The sequence below is a fragment of the Anser anser genome (genome assembly GCF_964211835.1).
Source record: "Anser anser genome assembly, chromosome: 14".
NCBI lineage: Eukaryota > Metazoa > Chordata > Aves > Anseriformes > Anatidae > Anser > Anser anser.
In genome coordinates, this window is record NC_139735.1 from 3,143,940 (window position 1) to 3,162,843 (window position 18,904).

The 18,904-nt window shown below is 60.3% G+C and overlaps 1 protein-coding gene across 4 annotated transcripts in view; it reads left to right on the forward strand.

The window, feature by feature from the left end:
• The window catches only part of JADE2 (jade family PHD finger 2), a gene marked incomplete at its 5' end in the record, with an annotated part of 68,330 nt that overhangs the window by 14,504 nt on the left and 34,922 nt on the right, over positions 1-18,904 (forward strand). For all 4 annotated transcript variants that reach the window (XM_083798915.1, XM_083798916.1, XM_083798914.1 and 1 more), the window contains one exon: positions 4,778-4,935. In XM_083798915.1, coding sequence (XP_083655041.1) covers positions 4,778-4,935 — 158 coding nt within the window. The remainder of the gene's footprint in view (positions 1-4,777; positions 4,936-18,904) is intronic.

Genomic DNA, 18,904 nt, shown 5'->3' on the forward strand with positions numbered 1-18,904 from the left:
CGACGGGCAGAGGAGGCCGAGAAGCGGGCAGGAGCCGCGGGAGGAATGCGCTCGCGGTAACGGAACCGCCTGGGAGCAGCGCAGCAGGGGAGTGCTACGGCACGGCGGCTGCAAAGGGGGGGTGTGGGGCCACCAGTTTGTCACGGGGTGACCCGTAGTGGTGGCTTCCAGGGCTGCGGGCAGGAGGAGGCTCCGTCGGTAAGACGGGGATGGCAGCGCAGCGGCTCCCGGCGCGTGGCAGGGTGCTCATCGCCCCGTGCCGTCCGGATGTCGTGGGGCACGCTGGATCACAGCTTCTGGTGGATGGAGACCCAGGTCCTCCGTGGGGTTCAGCAGCCACGCATGAGATGCTGTGCTTTGGGAGGAGCCGAGTCCAACTCCTGCCTTCCAGGTCTCTGCCACAACCGGAGGACCACCCTTCCCAACCCAGTCTCATGTGAAGTGAAAAACGAGGATGTCAGAATCACAGGATGTGTTACTTCTTATTAAGTTAGGGTCTGTTTTGTTTTTTTTTGAGGGAAGATCGATACGGTTTTTGCTTCGCTATAGCAGACTTCAGAAGTAACAACAGATACGAATGTACCCGTGGGTAATGTGATGGCTTCGGCGTCGCAGCGACTTCTCGTGGTCCTGCACCTCCAGGACTGGCTGCCAGCCCAGCATCGTGCCCGGCTGGGCTGAAGGCATGGGGAAAAAACCGAGGCAGGTAATACGGGCCTGTCCTGCCGGTGAAAAGCCAGTGCCAGGGATCACTTAAAGGCCTGCAGGGACAGGAGCTCCTGACGAGCCTTGGAAATGGAGCTGAAGCAGAGCGGTCCGATGCTGGGAAAGGCTGCGGCAGCTCAGGTGCCCGAGGCACCGACGTGACCGTGTGGCCAGTTCCCCCGGCGCGGGGCGGGCGGCAGCGGCCCCCGAGACAAATTGTCAGTTCCTGCGGAAGGGAAGAAACAGTAAACAGTGCTATTGAGGGAAAATTGCTTGTTTTCTGGTACACAACTTTCTCTTCACCGCCAGGTCCTCAGTTCATCAGTGCCCAATTTATCCTTTATTTAGTTTTCATAAATAATTCAGAAGAGTTTGAGTAGAATAATTGAGTCTTTTCCCAACCCTAATCCCAGACAATTCAAAACAAAAAGACATTTAGATTACAATTTGAGCGTATTAGCTGTTGGGAGATTTCCAGACAACTGATCTGCTTTCCTTTACAATTTCTGTGGCATTCTATCATTTCTAAAGTGTTCTGCTTTGATAGTTAATAATTTGAGCATTTCCAGTTCTTCATGAAAAGACAGAGGCATCATTGTGATAAAGTGCTGGCGTGCTCGCTGCCTTTGGATGTGCGAGCTTATCTGTTTTCCAAGAAGGCCTAAATAAATGGAGTAGTAAGATTGCAAATCCAGCCTGCGATGCGCCTTATCATCTTCGGGGAAATAGATACAATCGTGCTTATTTGGCTTAAAATTAAAACTAAGCTTCCACGCCGATGTGAGCTGAAAAGCTGGAAGGGATGAATTTGGGGAAGACTGAACGGAGGAAAAGGCGAGCCCGTGATGTGCGCGGGAAAGAGGGGAGAAGCCGTACAGAGGGCTGATCCGTCGCTGCGCTTTCAAGCATGCAGGCTGCGAGGTGCGGGGCTCGCCAGGAGGGTTTTGCATCGCTGAGGGTGCGGTGGAGGCTCCGTGAGGCCGGCCCTGCGCGGCCAGAGGCTGTGCGCGGCCTGGACTGCTGAAGCCATGACGCAGCTACCAGCCAGGAGCGAGCTGAAGACGTGAGCTGAGAAGCGGCTGCAAGCACAGCCAGGCGTGCGTGGTTTCGGACGCGAGGATCGGATCGTTTCACTCTGCCTGGGGATGAGGCCTGGAGGGGAGATGCGGGGTTTCCCAGCACCCAGAGCTGCGGCGATCTCTCTCCGCACTGTGCCAAAGCTCTCCCATTATCCGCGGCACACGCACGTCCATCACATCACAGCCAGTTTGCCGGGTTCCCAGTCTTCCCAGCTCCTGGGGCTCGCTGGGCGACTTGGGGCATGCCAGCGCAGGTCTCTGTCTGCAAGAGGAAGGCAACGGGACGGGCTCTGCACGGTGTAAGTCCTCCGCCACCGCCTGCCCGTGGTACTGCGACAGCGTCCCCATCGCTGCACCAGTGTCCCCATCGCTGCACCGGTGTCCCCATCGCTGCAGGTTGATGCCCTGCGGCAGGGCCCTGCCTGCACCGCCGGCTCCCCGCTCCCTCCAAAAAAAACCTGGGAGTGGAAATAGCCCCTTGCCCGAGCTGCGGTCCTGGCAGCGCAGACACGTCGGGCACGGGGCGTATTTGCACGCTCTCTTAGCAGATGAGCTGCAGCGGGCTTACTCTGTTTATTTCTCGCTGCTTGATACGCAGACACGTGGCACGGGAAGGATTATGACATCTTGCGTGCTCCTTCTCATGCTTAATTAGCGTTTATCTTAATCTTTTTTTTTTTTAAATTTCTCGCACTGACAGCATAGTAAAACGCTACTGTGGCATTCATAAGGAGGAATTTGTAGCACGCAGACTTAAAGGAGCTTGATCTTTCTCACACCGAGCCTAATTCTGCCGGCAATGTGTAGGCTGTTCGTTCTGGCTGTTGAAGGATGCTCTCAGGCTGGGTCTGGGCAGCTCAGATCGGCTTTGTATAGCTGCAGTCAACAACGTCTCCGAGCAGGTGCACGAGGAGGAAGGTACCAGTGCAATTCAGAGAGGTCCCAGCGTAGAAGGGGTTGGTTGTTGTGTTTAGCCCTAATTGGGTTATCAGCTGAGGCTCCGAGGATTAAACAAACTGACCTAAATCCTGGTCCCAGTGGTCCTGGTGAATGGCTGGTTTCCTGCATCTCAGCCGATCGGGTTTCTGAAATGCTCCCCAGGGCGAGTTGTTGTTGTATCGGGAGTGTAAAGCCCGTGCTGCGTCGTTTGTTGGGTTCCTCACAGCGCAGTGCTCGCTTTGGGGACAGGCACTGCGAACAGATGAAACGGCGCTGCAGAAAACACCTGGTCCGACCCAGCCATGGCTGCAGCTAGACGGTGCCCAAGCCCGGCTGCTGGCACCGCCGCTGTTATTCCAGCTAATAGCAGATGGCAGAGAGGAGAAAGCATCCATTCTCATTTACAATTTATTTTTACTCCGCGAGAGACGGGATTGCTCAAGCCCTTGCTGTCAGGCGGTGTCTGGCAGGACAGCCTTATTTACCGTGATGGATGTGTTTGGGATGCTTTTTTTCGCGGCGGTGTGTTGGGGGAAGGCTCTGCAGGGCCAGAAGTGAGATGGAGAACAAGCGCGGTCCCCGTCCGAGGGGCTGGCGGATTTCGTAGAGGAGGGCTCCGGTGTCAGCCTCGGAGGAGGTTTATGGGGTCAGGAGAAATCTCCGCGTGTTTCGCTGCAGGCTGGGGCCGCGTACACGGGCATCTCTACCACCACTTAGCCGGATATTTTCCTGCTCACTAAACAAACCGTAGACTAAACTCGAGCTTAGCCCTCGGGAACAAGGCAGACAATGAAAGCGGAAAGCGGCGTTAGAATTCGGTGATGCTTTGTGCTTCCACTGACCCGTCGGGCGGCCAGGGAGCCCCCCAGGATGCTCCAGCTACTGCTGCAAGTGGATATCCACCCAAAAACCGGCCGCGACGGCAGCCAGCGGTGGCAGCTGGGTGCCTGCTGCGAGCGTGGCTGCTCTCCCGAAGGCAGCTGGAGCTTTTTGAGGCAAAGCCGTGCCGTGGCCGGGCTCTGCTCCTGGTGCTCTCACCGCAAGCACAATTCACAAGTCAGCCCCCAAAGGGCCTCCCACCGATCCCGGCGCAGCACGTCTGGGTTTAGCTGCTGTAACCGGGAGCCTCTTGAAGCCCTCGGCTCACGGATATTTCTCCCTGCTGGTAGTGGGGTGGTTTTTGCGAAGCAGGAAGGTGATCTCTCCAAAACAGAGGCAAGCAGAGGTGGTGGCAGTGCTTGGCAGAGGGGGTCCGCAGCAGCCAAGGATCTTTGCAAGGGGCAGCGCTCGGAGCCAAGCATCCAGCCCTGCTCCGTGGCCCTGAGGGTGGCTGGCACTGGGTGTCAGGGCTTCAGGGCAGCGGGTGCTTCGGGGAGGGTGCTGCCGGAGCCGTGGGCTTGCTTTGGGGCAGGTTTGCTCGGGGACGGAAGGGCAGGCAGCCACATGCGAGCCGCGGGCAGGGAGCTCGCCGGCAGCGCCGTGCCGGTGCCAAAACTGGGACAGGGTCGCCCTCCAAGGCGGGCTGCGCTGCTGTGCCCGTGGCTGTGCGAAAGCTGCTCCGCCTGCGTTTTAACAACGATGATTCATAGGGGGTTTTTAGAAAAAAAAAAACAAAAAAACAACAACAACACGCCACCAAAGCCAGACGAACGCGTTTTGTGTGAGAACGGCCCGCGTGGAGGGGCTTCTGAAGGCGGGGATGGCAGAGGCTGGGCGGATTTCTACCCGGTGGGGACAGGAGGGTGCCCAGGGCACCGAGGCGGCTGAAGGGGACACAGAGGTGCTCGGGGCAGTGCAATGCCTCTCCCGCCGGCAGCTTCAGTCCCGCCAAGAGAAAATAAAGCAGCATCTGCCCCAGCAGGGCTGAATGTGGTTGAAAGCCAGCGGTTGCGAGCATCAATCCCCTAGGAGAAAGTAACCCGTCATTTCCCCAGGTTGACACAGCGAGTCCGCCGCGCTGTCACCCGTGGTTATCCCCAGCTCCCGCCCCGAGCACACGCACAGAGCTTTTGTCAGAGCCCCTCACCCTCCCCGTGGTTTGTTTCCCGGCGCAGGTTTTCCGCACGGATCTGATAACAGCCATGAAGATCCCCGACTCCTTCCAGCTCAGCCCGGAGGAGTACTACGTCCTGGCCGACCCCTGGCGCCAGGAGTGGGAGAAGGGCGTCCAGGTCCCTGCGAGCGCCGAGGCCATCCCCCAGCCCGTGGTCAGGTAAGTCGGCGGGTCCCCTCCGTGCCACAGGGGTTGTGCTGTCACCTTCCCTGTCCCCGGGCGGGCTGCTTTGTCACTTGTCCCCCTGGACGGCCAGGCACGGTGCCGAGTGATTGCGTTGCTCCCGGGCGGCGCAGAGGAGCCGTGCCAGGCGGCCCAGCTCCTCGCCTGCTTGTGGTTGGGGAATTTTGAGAGGATCTGATAAAATCACAGGAATGTTTAAAAAAAAAAAACACAACAGGAAGCCAGCCAGAACGTCAGCATCTGTCTGCTGATGGATGCACCTCCATCTAGGAGCACCGTGGCCGTACATCACGGTAGGGGTGGTGAAAACGGGATGGGAGCACAAACATTCAAGGGCTGGGAAAAGGAGCCCGGCAAACAGGCAGGCGTCTGCGGGACTTTGCAGAGACGATGCCGATTGGCCTGGAAGGGAGTCTGGTTCGCTATTTTAAAATGGGGAACCGCGTTTAAAATAGACCCTGCAGCAGCTGCCGAGGCAGCAAAGGGCCGTGGGTGCGCCGCTGCCCCTGCTCCGCGCGCTTGGCAGAGGGGAGCGGCGGCGGCCCGGGTGGCGAAAAGGTGGTGCCGTTGTGGTGCTGGGGACGGGGCCGTGCTCGGGGCTCCGTGCTGCTCCCCGGATAACGGGGGAGTTGGGCCAGGCGCTGGCCCCGGCGCAGGCACCGTTTGTCCGCGGCGGCGGCAGCTGCTCCCGCAGCTGCCGGCCCCCGGTTATGAAGCAAACTTTTGTGTTTGCTCCCCACCCCCCCCCCTCCTCCCCAGGGGAAAAGAGAGAAAGAAATGAAACTTTAATGAGTCTGAACACATCAAAAGGGAAGTTGTAAAGGGGGCTGTTGAGTTGATTTAATCCTTAGGAAAAAAAAAAAAGGAAAAAAAAAAAAACTGCGTGTGGAATATCTTTTTTTTTAGTTGTCTTTGATAGCTAACCGCAGTCTGGACTCATAAATGCTCTGCTCCCCAGCTGAGAGCTCGCGCTGGTGCTATTTCCAGCCGAAAAGTGATAGCTTGGCACTGCCGGGGCCGGAGGTGCCTTTTTAAAGCCGACCCGGAGAGCAGCGTGCGTCGGGTGGCGCTGGGCATCGAGGAGCTCTGTGCCGGCTCCTGGGGCCAGCTGCCCTGCTTCGAGCCCCTCCTGGCAGATGTGCACCTCTGCTCTGCCCCGCGCCCTTGTTTTTGGGGCATCCTGGCACAGCTCTGCCAGCTCCTGCTGTTCCCACGCAGGGATGCCCCTAAAGGGACGGAGAAATACATCCCGTGTGTGTGGGAGAAGCCTGGCCCCGCAGGGGGCTCTGCCCGCGGGTACCCGGCAGCATCTCCCCGTAGGCAGGGCTGGAGCCCTGCTGAGTCAGGACGTGTCCCACCTTCCCCTGTCCGCACACCACAAAGGTCACCGGCCCTCTCGGATGCTTCTTGCTCCCTTCTCATTTTCTGCAGGTGTTAGTGCAGCTTGCCTGTGTGTGGGTTTCGGTGTTTTTCCCTGAATTTTCTCTTCAAAGGCAGGCGGTGCATGTCTTCTTCGGGTCTGCCGAAATCGGACCCGTTTTCTGTGACTTCCCAAGGACACTTGGTAGTGGTCCCAGCGCTTGCAGCCGGTTCAGTGAGTCCCTGCAGCTGGTCTGTGATGTGCCCTGGTGATCCTGGCTGCTCCTCCGGGGCTGCTGCAGGCTCGGGTCGCGCAGCCACATCCCTGGTTTCCACACAGGAGGTATTTTCCACTCGTACGATTCCTCCTTGCGTTTCGGTTTGCTGAAATACTCGGCGCTTTAGACCAAAGTTGTTCCCGCCCCTGTTGCCGCTTGCTGATTCCGGGGTCGTTCCCTTTTGCGTGTTGAGCTCTTTCCTGACAGTTTGCTGCCTGCCACAGCCTCTCCGGGAGCCCCCTGTCCCGCTCTGCATCCCCTGCTGAGCGTCGGGAGCTCCCTTGTGCTTCCCGCAGCAGCCAGGTTCTCCGTGCGGAGCAGAGCCACGTCACGGAGGGTCTCTGCTCCTGCTGCTCACCTGCCTGGGTCCCTGCCCAGAGCCGCGTCCTGCATCGGAGGGGAGACGGGAGGCACGGCAGCGCAAGGTGCCTCCTCCCTGATCCAGCCATCCCTGCTGGCCCGGCAGCAAGCAGGCCCTGGAGGGCTTTGTCCTCAGCCTGGAGCCAGGGCGATGTGAGGGGAAGGGAGAGCTCCGGCCCTCATCTCATTTTGCAGCGGTGTTCGCGGCTGGGTTGTGGCCACGGTGCGTGTCCCAGGGGACGAGCAGCGCTGATGCTGCCAGGTTTTCTTGGCCAGGGCAGCAGCTCTCCACAGCAGAAGGCACGGCGGAGCCGGCTGTGCTCCTCCCGAAGAGTTCTCCCTCCGATGGCACCCCTGCCCCGAGGGTTTTCCCGCTGCCGTCAGCGCTGTGATAGAGGGGGCAGCATTCGGACAGCCAAGGACGGATGAAAACCGCAGTCCCCTTCCTGCCTGCGGGGTTAGACGACAACTCTTGCAGTTGCCCTCCTTTGGGGAAGCAGCAGGTAGTTCTCACGGAGATGGCTGCATTTCATCCGCCTGCAGAGAACAGCTTTATAAGGCCCTACAGCTCCCATTTGCCTTGCTCCTGGCTCAACTGCTCGGATTCACCCCCGTCCCAGCACGCGGATCCTCCCGGCAGCAAGGACCAGACCTCGCTGGCCCTATGGGATCCATCACTTCGGTACCTCACCCCATGCCACCGCCTGGGTTTCCAAACTTTCCTTTTCCCCCATCCTCAAACAAAAAAAACCACAACAGATCCTCGCTGGGTCAGCTGCAGGGAATCCCAGTTCCTTTCCCTGCTGAGCAAAGCGCACAGCCCCTGTTTTTTTACAGACCGAAGCCTGGAGCCCGGCAGCTCTCCTCTGCCAAGGCGAGACCTGGCGCAGCCCCGGGGCTGCCGCGCTTGCCGGGGGCAGCGTTTTGCTTTTCTGCCACGTCTCGGAGGGGTAAAACAGCGATGCAACAGCGTGCTGCCCGTGGAGAGGAGGCAAGCCACGCCTGGGAAATGCATCCCGAGCCCATCTCCTGCGACCCCGGGGTGCAGAGCCTGGGCAGGGGGTGGGCTGGAGCCCCCAGCAGGTTTTGCAGCGGAGGGTGCGAGGGCTGCTTCCCTCTCCAGAGCTGCGTCTCCCCCTCCCCAAGGTGTGCTGTTGTGTGCAGCTGCTGCCGCCGCTGCTCTTTTCATCTCTCGCCTGGGCGCTTGGAAACGAGCGCTTCCTACCCGCCCGTTGCCTCTAGGTTTTGCGGATCCCAAGCTGAAAATTAGATTTCGAAACGTTTTTATTTTGCTGGAGCTCGAAAAATGTCAAAGCTGTGGGTGAGGCGGGAGGGAGAGCGCCGTGTTTTAAGGAACGCTTCCCCCGGAAAGCAGCCGCCTGAAAGCTGCCTTCACCAAGAGCCACCTTAACGCAGGGGGTGCTCCGTAGGCTAGCACAAATCGCCGTGCGGTTGCGTGGAGGGCGATGGGGGGAGAGGAGCATCCTTTGGCTCGCTGTCCCCCTGGTTTGGTGCCCAGGGCCGGGTGCCGCCGGATGCGCGGCTGCTGCCGGTGGCCACCCACACGGCAGGGTTATCGGGCGGTGCAGGAGATCAGATGTTTCCTCTCCGCAATCGTTTCTGGCTCATCAGTGCTTAAAAAGGGGTTTATTTCGTACAGCCTGAGCATTGCCCAAAGCTTGATGGCCTCCAGCGCGGATAGAAAACCCGTTTGGAGCCGAGTGAGAGCAGGGGAAAGGCGGAGGTACCGGCAGGGACAGGCTGAGCACCTTGGGGTCACGGTGGTGCTGGGCATCCCTGGAGGGTCCCCAGGCTGCCGGGAGCAGGCAGGTTGCGAGCCCCGGTGCAGGCAGGGTGGTTGTTGCGCCGATGGGTGAGCCCAGGCACTGGGATTGCCGTCCTGAGTCACTGGTGCTGAGCCCCAGGCTGGTGGGGGGCACTGGTGGGTGCTGGATGCCAACAGGGCCACCTCAGCTCGGCTGGAGGCTGGGGGCAGAGCAAGGTGAAGCGGCGGCACCGACTGCAGAGGTACCCCAATGCCTGGGAGCGTCGGGGTGCGGGTACCGCCCTTTACAAACGGGAATGGGGAGCTTTGGGTGAACTGTCGGAGTCACACTGTGGTGAGCTCTGGGGGAAGGTGCTCCTGGCTGTTCCTGGCTGCTCCACGGTGCTCGTGTCGGGCCGGGGAGCCCCCTCTGTTGGAGCAGGTCTGGGGAGCCCAAGGGGGGCTCGTCCCTCCCCGCCGGAGCCAGGCACAGCAGCACGTGGCGAAGCTCACGCAGCAGAGAGCATCCCTCCGTGCAGCACTGGCACTGACCTCCGATTCGATGCACCTGTGTGGCTTCTAATTCCTTCCTTATTTAATGATTTAACGTTTCTGGCAGGCGGTTCCTCCCCCGAGCTGACAGGGATGCAGGCAGGATCTCGAGGTGGCTCTTGGAGCTCGCGCTCAGCCACATCGGTCTGTACCGTAGGTTCTGCTTCCTGCGAATTTGCACACAGCAGGAGGACGAGCAGGAAGGCTGCTTCGCGCTGGCAGGGCTCCCAGATATTCTTGGCGTCGCGGATCCGTACTTGTGTCATCGCTGTGGCCCTGGTTTAACAGAAAACAGAGAGTGCTGTGGCAACAGGAAGGCACAACCTGTGCGCACACAAGCGGGGCGAGGGCAGGGGCACGGACGGGAGCACCGCCGGGGAGCGGCTGCCGCATCGGAGGGGCACTTGGCACAGTCCCCCTCGCTTCCCCCCTGTCCCCCCACGTCCCCCCTGCTCCCCCAGGACCCCAGGTGCAGGCAGAGCAAGCCCTGGCTGTGCCACGCGGTGCAGGGGCACGGCTGGCTGTGCCGTGGAGCTGCCGCCTGTTGGCCCCACGGCTCGAGGAGCTGCCCCAGCATCTCTGGGAGGCCCTGCAGGGCTGCCGGCGTCGGGTGGTGCCGTTCCGTGTCCTGGCTCCGTGACAGCCCCAAGGACGGTGCTGCGCCACGGCAGAAGGGAGCAGGAGGCACCCGGAGGCTCTGCTCGCAGGGAGCATCCCGGAGACGAGCGGGCTGCCGCGAGCTTGTGCCAAAACGTTTGTGTTTCCGAGCCAGAGCGCACTGCGGGGGCGCAAAGCCAAGTGGTGCCCAGCAGCGGCTGTGGGACGGAGGCACATCCCTGCCCTCCGCTCCCCCTGAGCCCCCGCTGATCCCAACGGGGCTGGGGGCACCTTCCAGAAACCCCAGGGCACGGAAGGGGCGACTCCAGCGAAGGGATTAAACTGGCCCCCAGCAGTGCAGCCCCACGAGCGCCGCCTGGACGCCACCTCCCCGTCTCCCCCCGCGGCTGCCCAGCGCGGGGAGGGCTCGCGGCGGCGGCGTTGCTCCCGGCGCTGCAGGAACCAGCACACGGTGTTCTGCAGCTCCAGGCCGGGCCGAGGCCGGGCTTCCTTCCCTCCTTCCCTCGGCCGGCGAGGCGGGCTGGCTGTTGACTCATCGGCAGCTTCCCTTGGGCTTTGCTGCAGAAGGGGCAGGCGGGATGCTGCAGCGGTTTGTGTAGCTCTTGGAGCAGCGCTGTTGTTTTAACATCAGCTGCCTTTTCTTTTTTTTTTCCTTCCTTTTTTTTTTTTTTTCATCCCCTCCGGCTTGTGGTGAAAAACTGCGTGAGCTCCGGGCTCGCAGACGGCCCGGCGGCGATCTTACAAAGGGCTGGTTCTTGGGTTCGCCGTCCCCGTTCCGCGGCTGACTGTCCTGAGGTTGTGCTCCGCTCCAGAAATACAGGCGCGCTTCCCTTTCAAGACCCGAGACTTGGGTCTGATCAAAAGAAACACAAACCCTGTCTGCTCCGGGCCTGAACGTGGAGCCCACAAGCCCTGGGGGGTGTGAGTGGGGAGAGGAAGGCTGGGCAGGCCCCGCGGCCGCGGTGGGGATGGAGACGGCTGGGCTGACCCACGGCTCAGGAGCTGGCCCGTGGAGCTTGCTTGGTGGAGAAGAGCGAAAAAAAAAAAAAGCCCCAAAGTCCTCGGTAATGAAAGCTCAGCAGGCTGCCTGTGTGATGCTGCTGCTGGGAAGGCGAGGGTCCGGTGCTCGTGCAGCCCCATGCCCCGCAGAGGGCTGCTAACGCCCCGTCAGGCCCTGCTGAGCTGGGTTTGTCTTGGGAGCTGGGGATTTTGGGATCCTTGCCCTGGGAGAAAAGCGCAGGAACAGCGGCGTGGGATGGGGCAAAGCCCTGCTTTCGTACCCAGGGCTTGGAGAGGGAACGAGCCTGGTTTACTTTCCGTGTTACTTTCAGTCGTTCTGGTTTTACGGTCTGTGTGACAAAATCTCGTGTATGCTTTCAGCAAGTCCCCACCTTTATTAGTTTGCTACGGGAAACGCCTTAATCCTGTGCATCCTTACCTAGTGCCGGGCCACTCGGCCTCCTGTTGGCAAGGTTTGCTAATTCTCCCTGGGGATGTCTGGGGGCTCTGCTGGACCAAGCAGACGCACGGAGCGAGCGGGCTGGGGTTGCGCTGCTCCGCGGAGAGCTTTGTGGAGAGCTCGGGGCGGGTGGGGGGCTCGGGAGCCTGCACCTCTCCCTCCATCACCTCCCTTCTCCACCCAGGACCAGGGATTTCGCGTGCAGCTGGGCAAACCCTAGCCAATCTGATCGCTGCTGCTTGTAGCCGTAATTAAATCACCCCGTCGTGATTAGTGCGCCCAGCGTCCCCGTGAACCGTACAAGGAGACGCGTGCGACAGCAGCGTGCTACCCAGAGCAACGCTCAGCCCCGTGCCCTCGCCTTCCCTGCGAGCGTCCCGGTGCTCAGCACCCGCAGCTCCCTCGGCAGGAGCAGGGGTGGCCACGGGGATCCCTGGGCTCATGGCCCCGCACGGCTCGGAGCCGCGGCGGGCGCAGGGCTGCTCGCAGCGCCGCGCTCTGCTCTCCGTTAGGAGGTGGGTACGAATCAAAGTGGAGCTGTTTGCGTTACTGAAATAATTGCGGAAGCGTTATCTGGCTGGGCTAATTAACTCCGGCTGCTTTAACGTTAGCAGTTTGGCTTAAGTTGCGTGAAGAAGCAACAGTTTTTGTCCTTTTCACAGCGAGAAGACATAACGCTCACGTGTCCCTGCCTTTGCTAGCAGCGATTCCAAGACTTGAAGGACCTGAAGGGGAAGGAGCAGAGTGTCGGTGACCCGTGGCTGTGTTTGGCACGCAGCGCTGGGCCCTGGCGGGGAGGAGAAGGGGGAGAGCAGTGCCAGGATGGGGGGAGAAGCGCAGGGATGCTCCAGATGCTCCAGGAGCAGCGTGCACCTTCTGCTCGCAGCCCAGACACAGCCTTTGGCTGGTCAAGCAGAAAAAAAACCCTTCTCTTGGCTGTTAGGGGGGGCTCTGCAGCTCTCCTGCTGCACCCCAGCGCTTGTTTACTGCCACTCTCCTCTGCTCTGCTTAGGAATTATTTTCTGGGCACCGACTCGGAGCTGAGACCTAAATAATTCATCTGTTGAGCTAAGGCTCGGTGAGGTTCAGCCTGGAATACGAACGTGAGAAAGGCAGGAGCATCAGCGCTCTGGTCTCTGCCCGGTCTGCGGAGTATCAGGCTTTTTATATGGTGATAAACAGCTCAGGAACGAAATTGGAAAAGCTGCCTGGGTTTAACAAGATGGCTGTTTAGTGCCTCCTGTTCCCTTGTTTTCCTCCCTTTAACACATCAAAGAGGAGTGAATCACTTTCTCCTTAGAGGATTGCATTATTCCAGGGGCCTGGGAGGACCCACTCTGGTCACAGGCTGTTGCTGGAGGAGGTTTTAGCTGAAGAAGGGGGAAGGGAGAGATTTTCTAATTGCACCTGTTAATTGCAGTTCGGAGACCCAGCTGCATTTCTGCGCGAGTCGCAGGACCTGCCTGTAGCGATCCCCACCGCCAGCAGCCTGCGAGGGGCCACCCTAACCCCTCCTTCCCTCGTGCTTTGCAATGAAATGGGGCTCTCGGGGGGGGATTTGCAAACCCGGGCGATGGGGCCACGGAGCCAAAAACGAGGATTTTCCCAGCCGAGCCGTGCACGGTGCCAGCAGCTGCGAGAGGAGAAGGCTGCGCCCCGCAGAGCTGCGTGGCGGCGACCGCCAGCGGCTTGCGAACGCTCTCGGGGCCGATAAGGATCGTTTGGAATCGGCTCTGCCTGGAAAACGCCGCGAGTCCGGAGTTCAGCTGGGAAAAACAGCAGCCGAAGGGATGGCGGGGGCAGCCGCACCGCACCGGGCTGGTACCTCCCTGCCAGGGGATGCCGGGGTCCCTGGCACCTCGGGGGGGTCCCTGGCACCTCGGGGGGGTCCCTGGCACCTCCTGGGGGTCCCTGGCACCTCTTGGGGGTCCCTGGCACCTCGGGGGGGTCCCTGGCATCCCTCGAGCAGGACGCGATGCGCATGGTGCGCAGCCACCCGGGCATTACGTCACCTGCAGCCACCCTCACTGGCTGCTGGTACCCGGAGGGCAGGACGCTGCTGCGAGCAGCATTAACCCTTCCTGAGCACCCCGGGGTAGCACAAAGGGACCTCGGTGGCGCTGAGCGATAGCCGCGCCAGTGTTTGTGCAGTCAGGGGGGGATTTCTGGGCGTGGGGGGTTCTGGTACAGGAGCTTGGCACGTCTTCCTGGGGCCAAATGCGGATTCTCAGAGCCGCATCGAGTGTTTTCGCCGTGCCTAGGGGGTTTGGAGCAAGCCCAGTAGAGGTGCGGGTTATACCAGGCAGAAGGAGGGATGAGCTTTTTAAGGGAGGTGACAAGTGAAAAGGGAAAATGTTGCAGTCCTACACTGCAGTGGAAATTTCGGTCAGCTGGGGACCCCAGGGTTGGGACCTCCGTGGGCTGTCCACCGCGCGCAGCAGCGGCAGAGACGAACCGTGGGGTTACACGGGGCTGCGTGCTTGAGTGTGGATGTCCGAGGCAAGGGTGGTCACCTGCAGCAAGCTTTTTTTTTTTGTTAGGATTGTGCTCGTTACAGGCGCTGACGCCCGGAGAGCCTGCCCGTGGCAGCGCGGGGCGCAGCCGAGGGTTCCCGTTCCCCACCTCTGCCCCCCGGGGCTGAGCCTGTGCCCGCGGCCCCTGTTTCGTACGCGGGCATCGCTGGGGGTTTGCAGTGGTGGTTGCCAAATCTTGAGGGGTTTTGGCTCCAGCAGCCTGTCAGGAAATCCTGCAAAGTCTTACTTTTCTGAGCACAGCGGGGCCGGCTGAGAACAGGGCTCCCATTCCGTGGTGGGTTGGGAACAACGGGTTTTGGGGACAGTGGCTGCCGAGACATACCACAGGGCAGCTCTCCTCCGTGGGACCTCCTCCTGTTTCCGCTCCGTGCCCCGGGTTTCACTCTTACCCTCTGGTTTTGGGTTTCCTTCCGTCCCACCGCCTGTGGTGCCTGCAGCATCGTCTCCTGAGGGCACAGCCGCCCGTGGGCACCGGCACCTGCATCCTAGAGGTGCTGGGAGGCCGCTCATCCGGCCGTGCCGTGCCATTTTCAACCCCCGGCCGGTTAATTTAAACCCTAACCACTTTAACACTTCCTTGGCTTTCCCCGTCTTCTTCGAACCGAGCTCTGGGAGTGTAGTTTTTGGCTCGTGCTTTTACAGGCTTCAACAGGAGGCATAAAAGTGGAATCACTGGGCATAACACCCCTCGGTAAATCTGTGCCCGGGTACGCTGAGGATCCCAGAGCCCTGTGCGTGGTGGCAGCCGTCATCGCCACGAGCCCTTCACCGCCCTCTGCCCCTCTCCCCGACACCAGCGGGCTCCTTCCCCACCGTCTCACGCTCCGCTCCGCCATTCAGAAGCGCTAGTGCTTATAAAATCTATTAGCTTAAGTTTATAAGAAGATTGGGCATCTGGTCTGAAGAGCCCGCGAGACGCTATTTTAATAAACAGCAAATGAAAATTGTCCCTTTAAATTGCAGGATGCCTTTTGAAAGTTGGAGTGTGCCGCAGGAGAATTCCCCCGCGAGCAGAGCTGGCAGTAATAACAGTATCAGCATCCTTTGAAGGTTGCTGGCAGAATTATCTTTCCACTGACTTTTCCTAAGCTGATTTATTTATGGACACTGGACCAGACTAATTTAGACTGGAATGTAGGTAGCAAGAAGATGACTGACTAAAGCCTCCGTTGTGATAAAACGGAGCGTTTTGAGAAGCGAAACGCTGTTCAGGATTGTTTATTATTTCTGCCTGATATATTAAAAGGGAGAATATAGAAAAAAAAATGCATTCTCCCTTCAGCCAGCTGAAGCATTCGGTTTACAGAGATGATTAGCCATGGGAATTCGCCGAGTGTGTTTTATCACCGCGTAATCTTCTCCTGGGATGGATGCGATCCCCAGGAGTGCCGGGGTCCTCTTACTCCTTTCCCTCGAGTGCCCTTGAGGCCCACTTGCAGCCTCGTGGCCTCGGGCTTGTTGTGCTGTTCAGCCCGATCCCAGTTTTCAGCCCCTCGTTAAAACAAGCTCCGGGTTGGTGCCGATCTTTCTGAAAGGCCGTGCCTCCGGCCGGCTGAGTGGGGGTGACACGGGGACACCACCAGCGTCAGCGCTCTGGCCGGGCGAGAAGAGGCTTCCCCCGCAGCTGTGTCCCCGCGGTGGTGCTGAGAGGCGGTGCTGCGCGGGGTCTGCAAGGGTCCCGGCTCTGCTGAACCTCCATGCACGTCTGCGCTGCTCCCTGCTCCGGGTGGCACAGCCTCGCTCGCGTCTCCGCCATCTCAGCCCGGTAAAAGGGGGCTTTCTGCCCGAGTACAGCCTCAGGGCCAGCGCGGAGGTGTCCGCTCGGGGGTGTTTTAAAGCTGCCGTGCTGCTGGGGCGGGGTGGAGCTGCTCCGCGAGGTGCCGGTGCAGTGCCGGTCAGCTCTGTGGCCGTGCTGCTTGCTCCTCTAGCGTTTTCGGTTCCTGCTTCGGCACGGTGCGTCCTCTGCCCACCTTCCCGGTTTGGAGCACTTGAAGCATTCCTGGGTCCTGCTATGAGTCACCGCGGCCTCGTGATGCTTTCTGTTCCCAGCCAGGGGTCACGCTCGGTGCTTTCTCTTCTCTCAACACCCCCTGCACACCACGGAGCCTCGGAGCCTCAGGATCTTGCCTTGTCTGGGTGTTTCCTGACACATCTCGCTACACGAAGCTGTTTCTCTGTGCCACCGCCCTCTCATTTAGGGTGAGAGGTGGCTTGGGGCACCTCGGAGCACGCTCTTGCCTTTGCCTGCTCTGGTTGGGTTGGTTGTGCTGGGGTTCCCCCCGTGGGGTCCCCGTCTCCGCAGGGCAGCAGGAGGAAGGAGGCTGCCAGGGGTGTTCCTTTGTCACCGTCACCGTTTCTTTGGAGCGTGCCGGGGCTGATGGCGTGATCCCAGCCCAGCGCGTCTCGCCTCTGACAGCCTCTTTGAACTGAGACCAGAGATGAATGGCCAAAGCAGCAAAACTCTGTAGGAATAGGAAGAATCCCCCAGAGATGCCCGAAGTTCCCTTTGCGCTGTGGAAATCTCGTGCTGGAGCTGGCCCCGAGGGTGGCTGCCGGGCAGGGCACGCAGCGGGGCTGGTGAGCTGCCGGCCGCGCACGTGCCGTGATAACAAGGTCCCCAGCACCATGCCTGCTGCTGCCTGGTTCTTCTTTTTTAAAAAGGGGGAAATGATCTAGGTAAGGCACGACGTTTGGCATGGAACCGGCTCCCCGAGTGAAGCTGCGAATCAGCAGCCCGGCGCTGAGGGTGCCGCGGGCACCCGCTGCCCGCCACCGCCCCGGGCACAGCTGGGGCCTCTCACCTCGCCTCTCGTCTTACTCCTGCCGTGCCCCAGGGACAACACAGAGCATTAAACCCTGCGATTTTTTAGCCAGGCTAAGAGCAGAGCCTCCAGGGCCACCTCCTGCGTGTCTGCAGCTGGCGGCGTGTTGGCGGCACCAGCACCAGCAGGCTGCACGGCCGGCGGCTCGGGCGGCACCGCTCCCCGGCTCCGCTCCCCCGGCTCCTTCCCACAGCTGGAACAGAGCACTCGGCACCCCTGGGTCATTTTCTTCTCGACAGCTTCGAGCTCTCTCCCGTAAGGCCTGGTGTGCCCAGGGCCTGATGCTTTGCAGAGCGACCTGGAGCTGGCTCATGGAGGGAGGGTTTCAGTTCTGCTGGCACCAAGGGGCCCCGGAGTATTTTAGGGGGCTGGGAGCTCCTTAGAGGAGAGTCCCGAAGCTCGATAGCAGCACGCTTGGTTTCAGTGTTATTACTGCTGTCTGCATTAAATACAGGCTTTCCTGAATCCCTAAGCCCTGTCCTAGATTACAGGCAGCTCATTTTAAAATCTGGGGACTCTCAGAGCTGTGTTTTCCCGGCCTTATTTTCAGATCCTGAACTGAGGTTTGGAGCTGTCCCCGGGGCGTTGAGGCATATCTTGATTTTCAGTTTGCTGGTGGGGAGAGCAAGGCAAAAAGGTTGATTGCTTTGCCGAGGGTCAGGCAGCAAGCGGTCAGAAAAGCTGCACAACCCCTGCCCCGCAGGCTGTGCGGGTGCAGGAGGAGGGCTGGACCCTCAGGCTTTGCCCAGCCGGGTTTCCAGGCGAAGAAGCCGCTGGGAAGGGACGGCGTGGAGCAGCACGTTGCTGCTCTCCTGTTGTCCTGTGTGTTCCTTTGCAGCGTTCTCCTGTGTCCCCACTCGTGCTGTTGCAGTGCTCCAAGCCATCGCTCTGGCCGTCGGGGGATGCTCTCCATGCCGGGTGTCCCGAAGCATGGGGCGAAGGTGGTGCTGATGCGTGCAGCTCGCTCAGCCCGGCTGCCTGCAGCTCTTGCACCCCAGGGCTCTGTCTCCCAGGAACGGGAGCTGGAAAAATGCTCCGAGCAGGCAGGGCTGTGCCCGGGCAGCCCGTCCGAGCAGCCCACGGCCAGCATCCCACCCCGGTTGTGTCCCGGGCAGTTAGCAGCAGGGGGGAAAGCTGCTGTGGGGAAAGGGAAGTTACTTATAATTGATATATTTTGGAAGGATGAAGGGTGGAGAAGGGGAATGGCCCTTCAGGGCGTTTTTCTCGTGGTTCGCCAAGTGGCGGTCCCACAGCCTCGTCGTGCAGGCGCTGTTGGGGTGTGTGAGCGCGGGCTGTATGGGGACAGGCTCTCCGTGTGGCTCACGGTCGTGTAACCAGGCTGGAAACGTCCAGCCCGGCCACGGCTCCCTGTGTTGTCCCGGGCAGGGGGCAGGATGCCCGGTGTCGGAGGGGCCGGGCGCAGGCAGGTGCAGCGTGGGCACGGCGCCTTGCTCGGCTCGGGAGCCCGCGCACGTGCGAGGGAGGCTGCTGCCAGCGGGCGTGCGGCGATGCTTGCGAGGCGGGACGGGAGAAAGGAGCCATGCGAAGTGTACAAATGGCTTAATTTCTCCCGGCGTGAAGGGAAATCGTGTAAGTCCTGACAAGCGAGCGAGTTCCCGCAGAGACCCCGGCACAAAGCCTCCCGGCCGCTGCTTCCCGGTGGCGCCTTTGATCCGCGGGGCTGCGCCGAGCGCGGGGAAGCAGGAACCCATTTGTTCGCAGTGAAAGGCATCCGTGTGGCTTCAGGAAGAATGAGCCGCGGCGTCAAAGCCTGCTTGTGGCAGCGATACCCGTTTTATTTCGGCAGTGATTGGTGTTACGGGACCAATTTGTGGAGGGGAATAGACCGAGGCAGACGGAGGCACGGGCCAACGAAACAACCCCCTGATTCCCAGACCAGTAAAAACAAATTGGCCTGCATCGTATGCTCATATGCTCATTTAAGCCTCTGCAGAGGCACTTTTTGGCAGCTTCCCCCACCAGCACTCCTTGAGGTGCTGGGGGCCGTGGCGCACGTCATGGCCGTCGCCATCACGGTGGTGTGCCGCTGGACCAGACAGAAAACTCCTAGCCCATGGGAACCGGGCATTTATCAAAGTCAGAAGTGGATATTTGTCTGCTTTTACATGTTTTTTTTTGTCTTGGACAGCATCAGAACTGTTCCCGAAAAACTGAGCCCGGGCCGTTTGTTTTGGTGC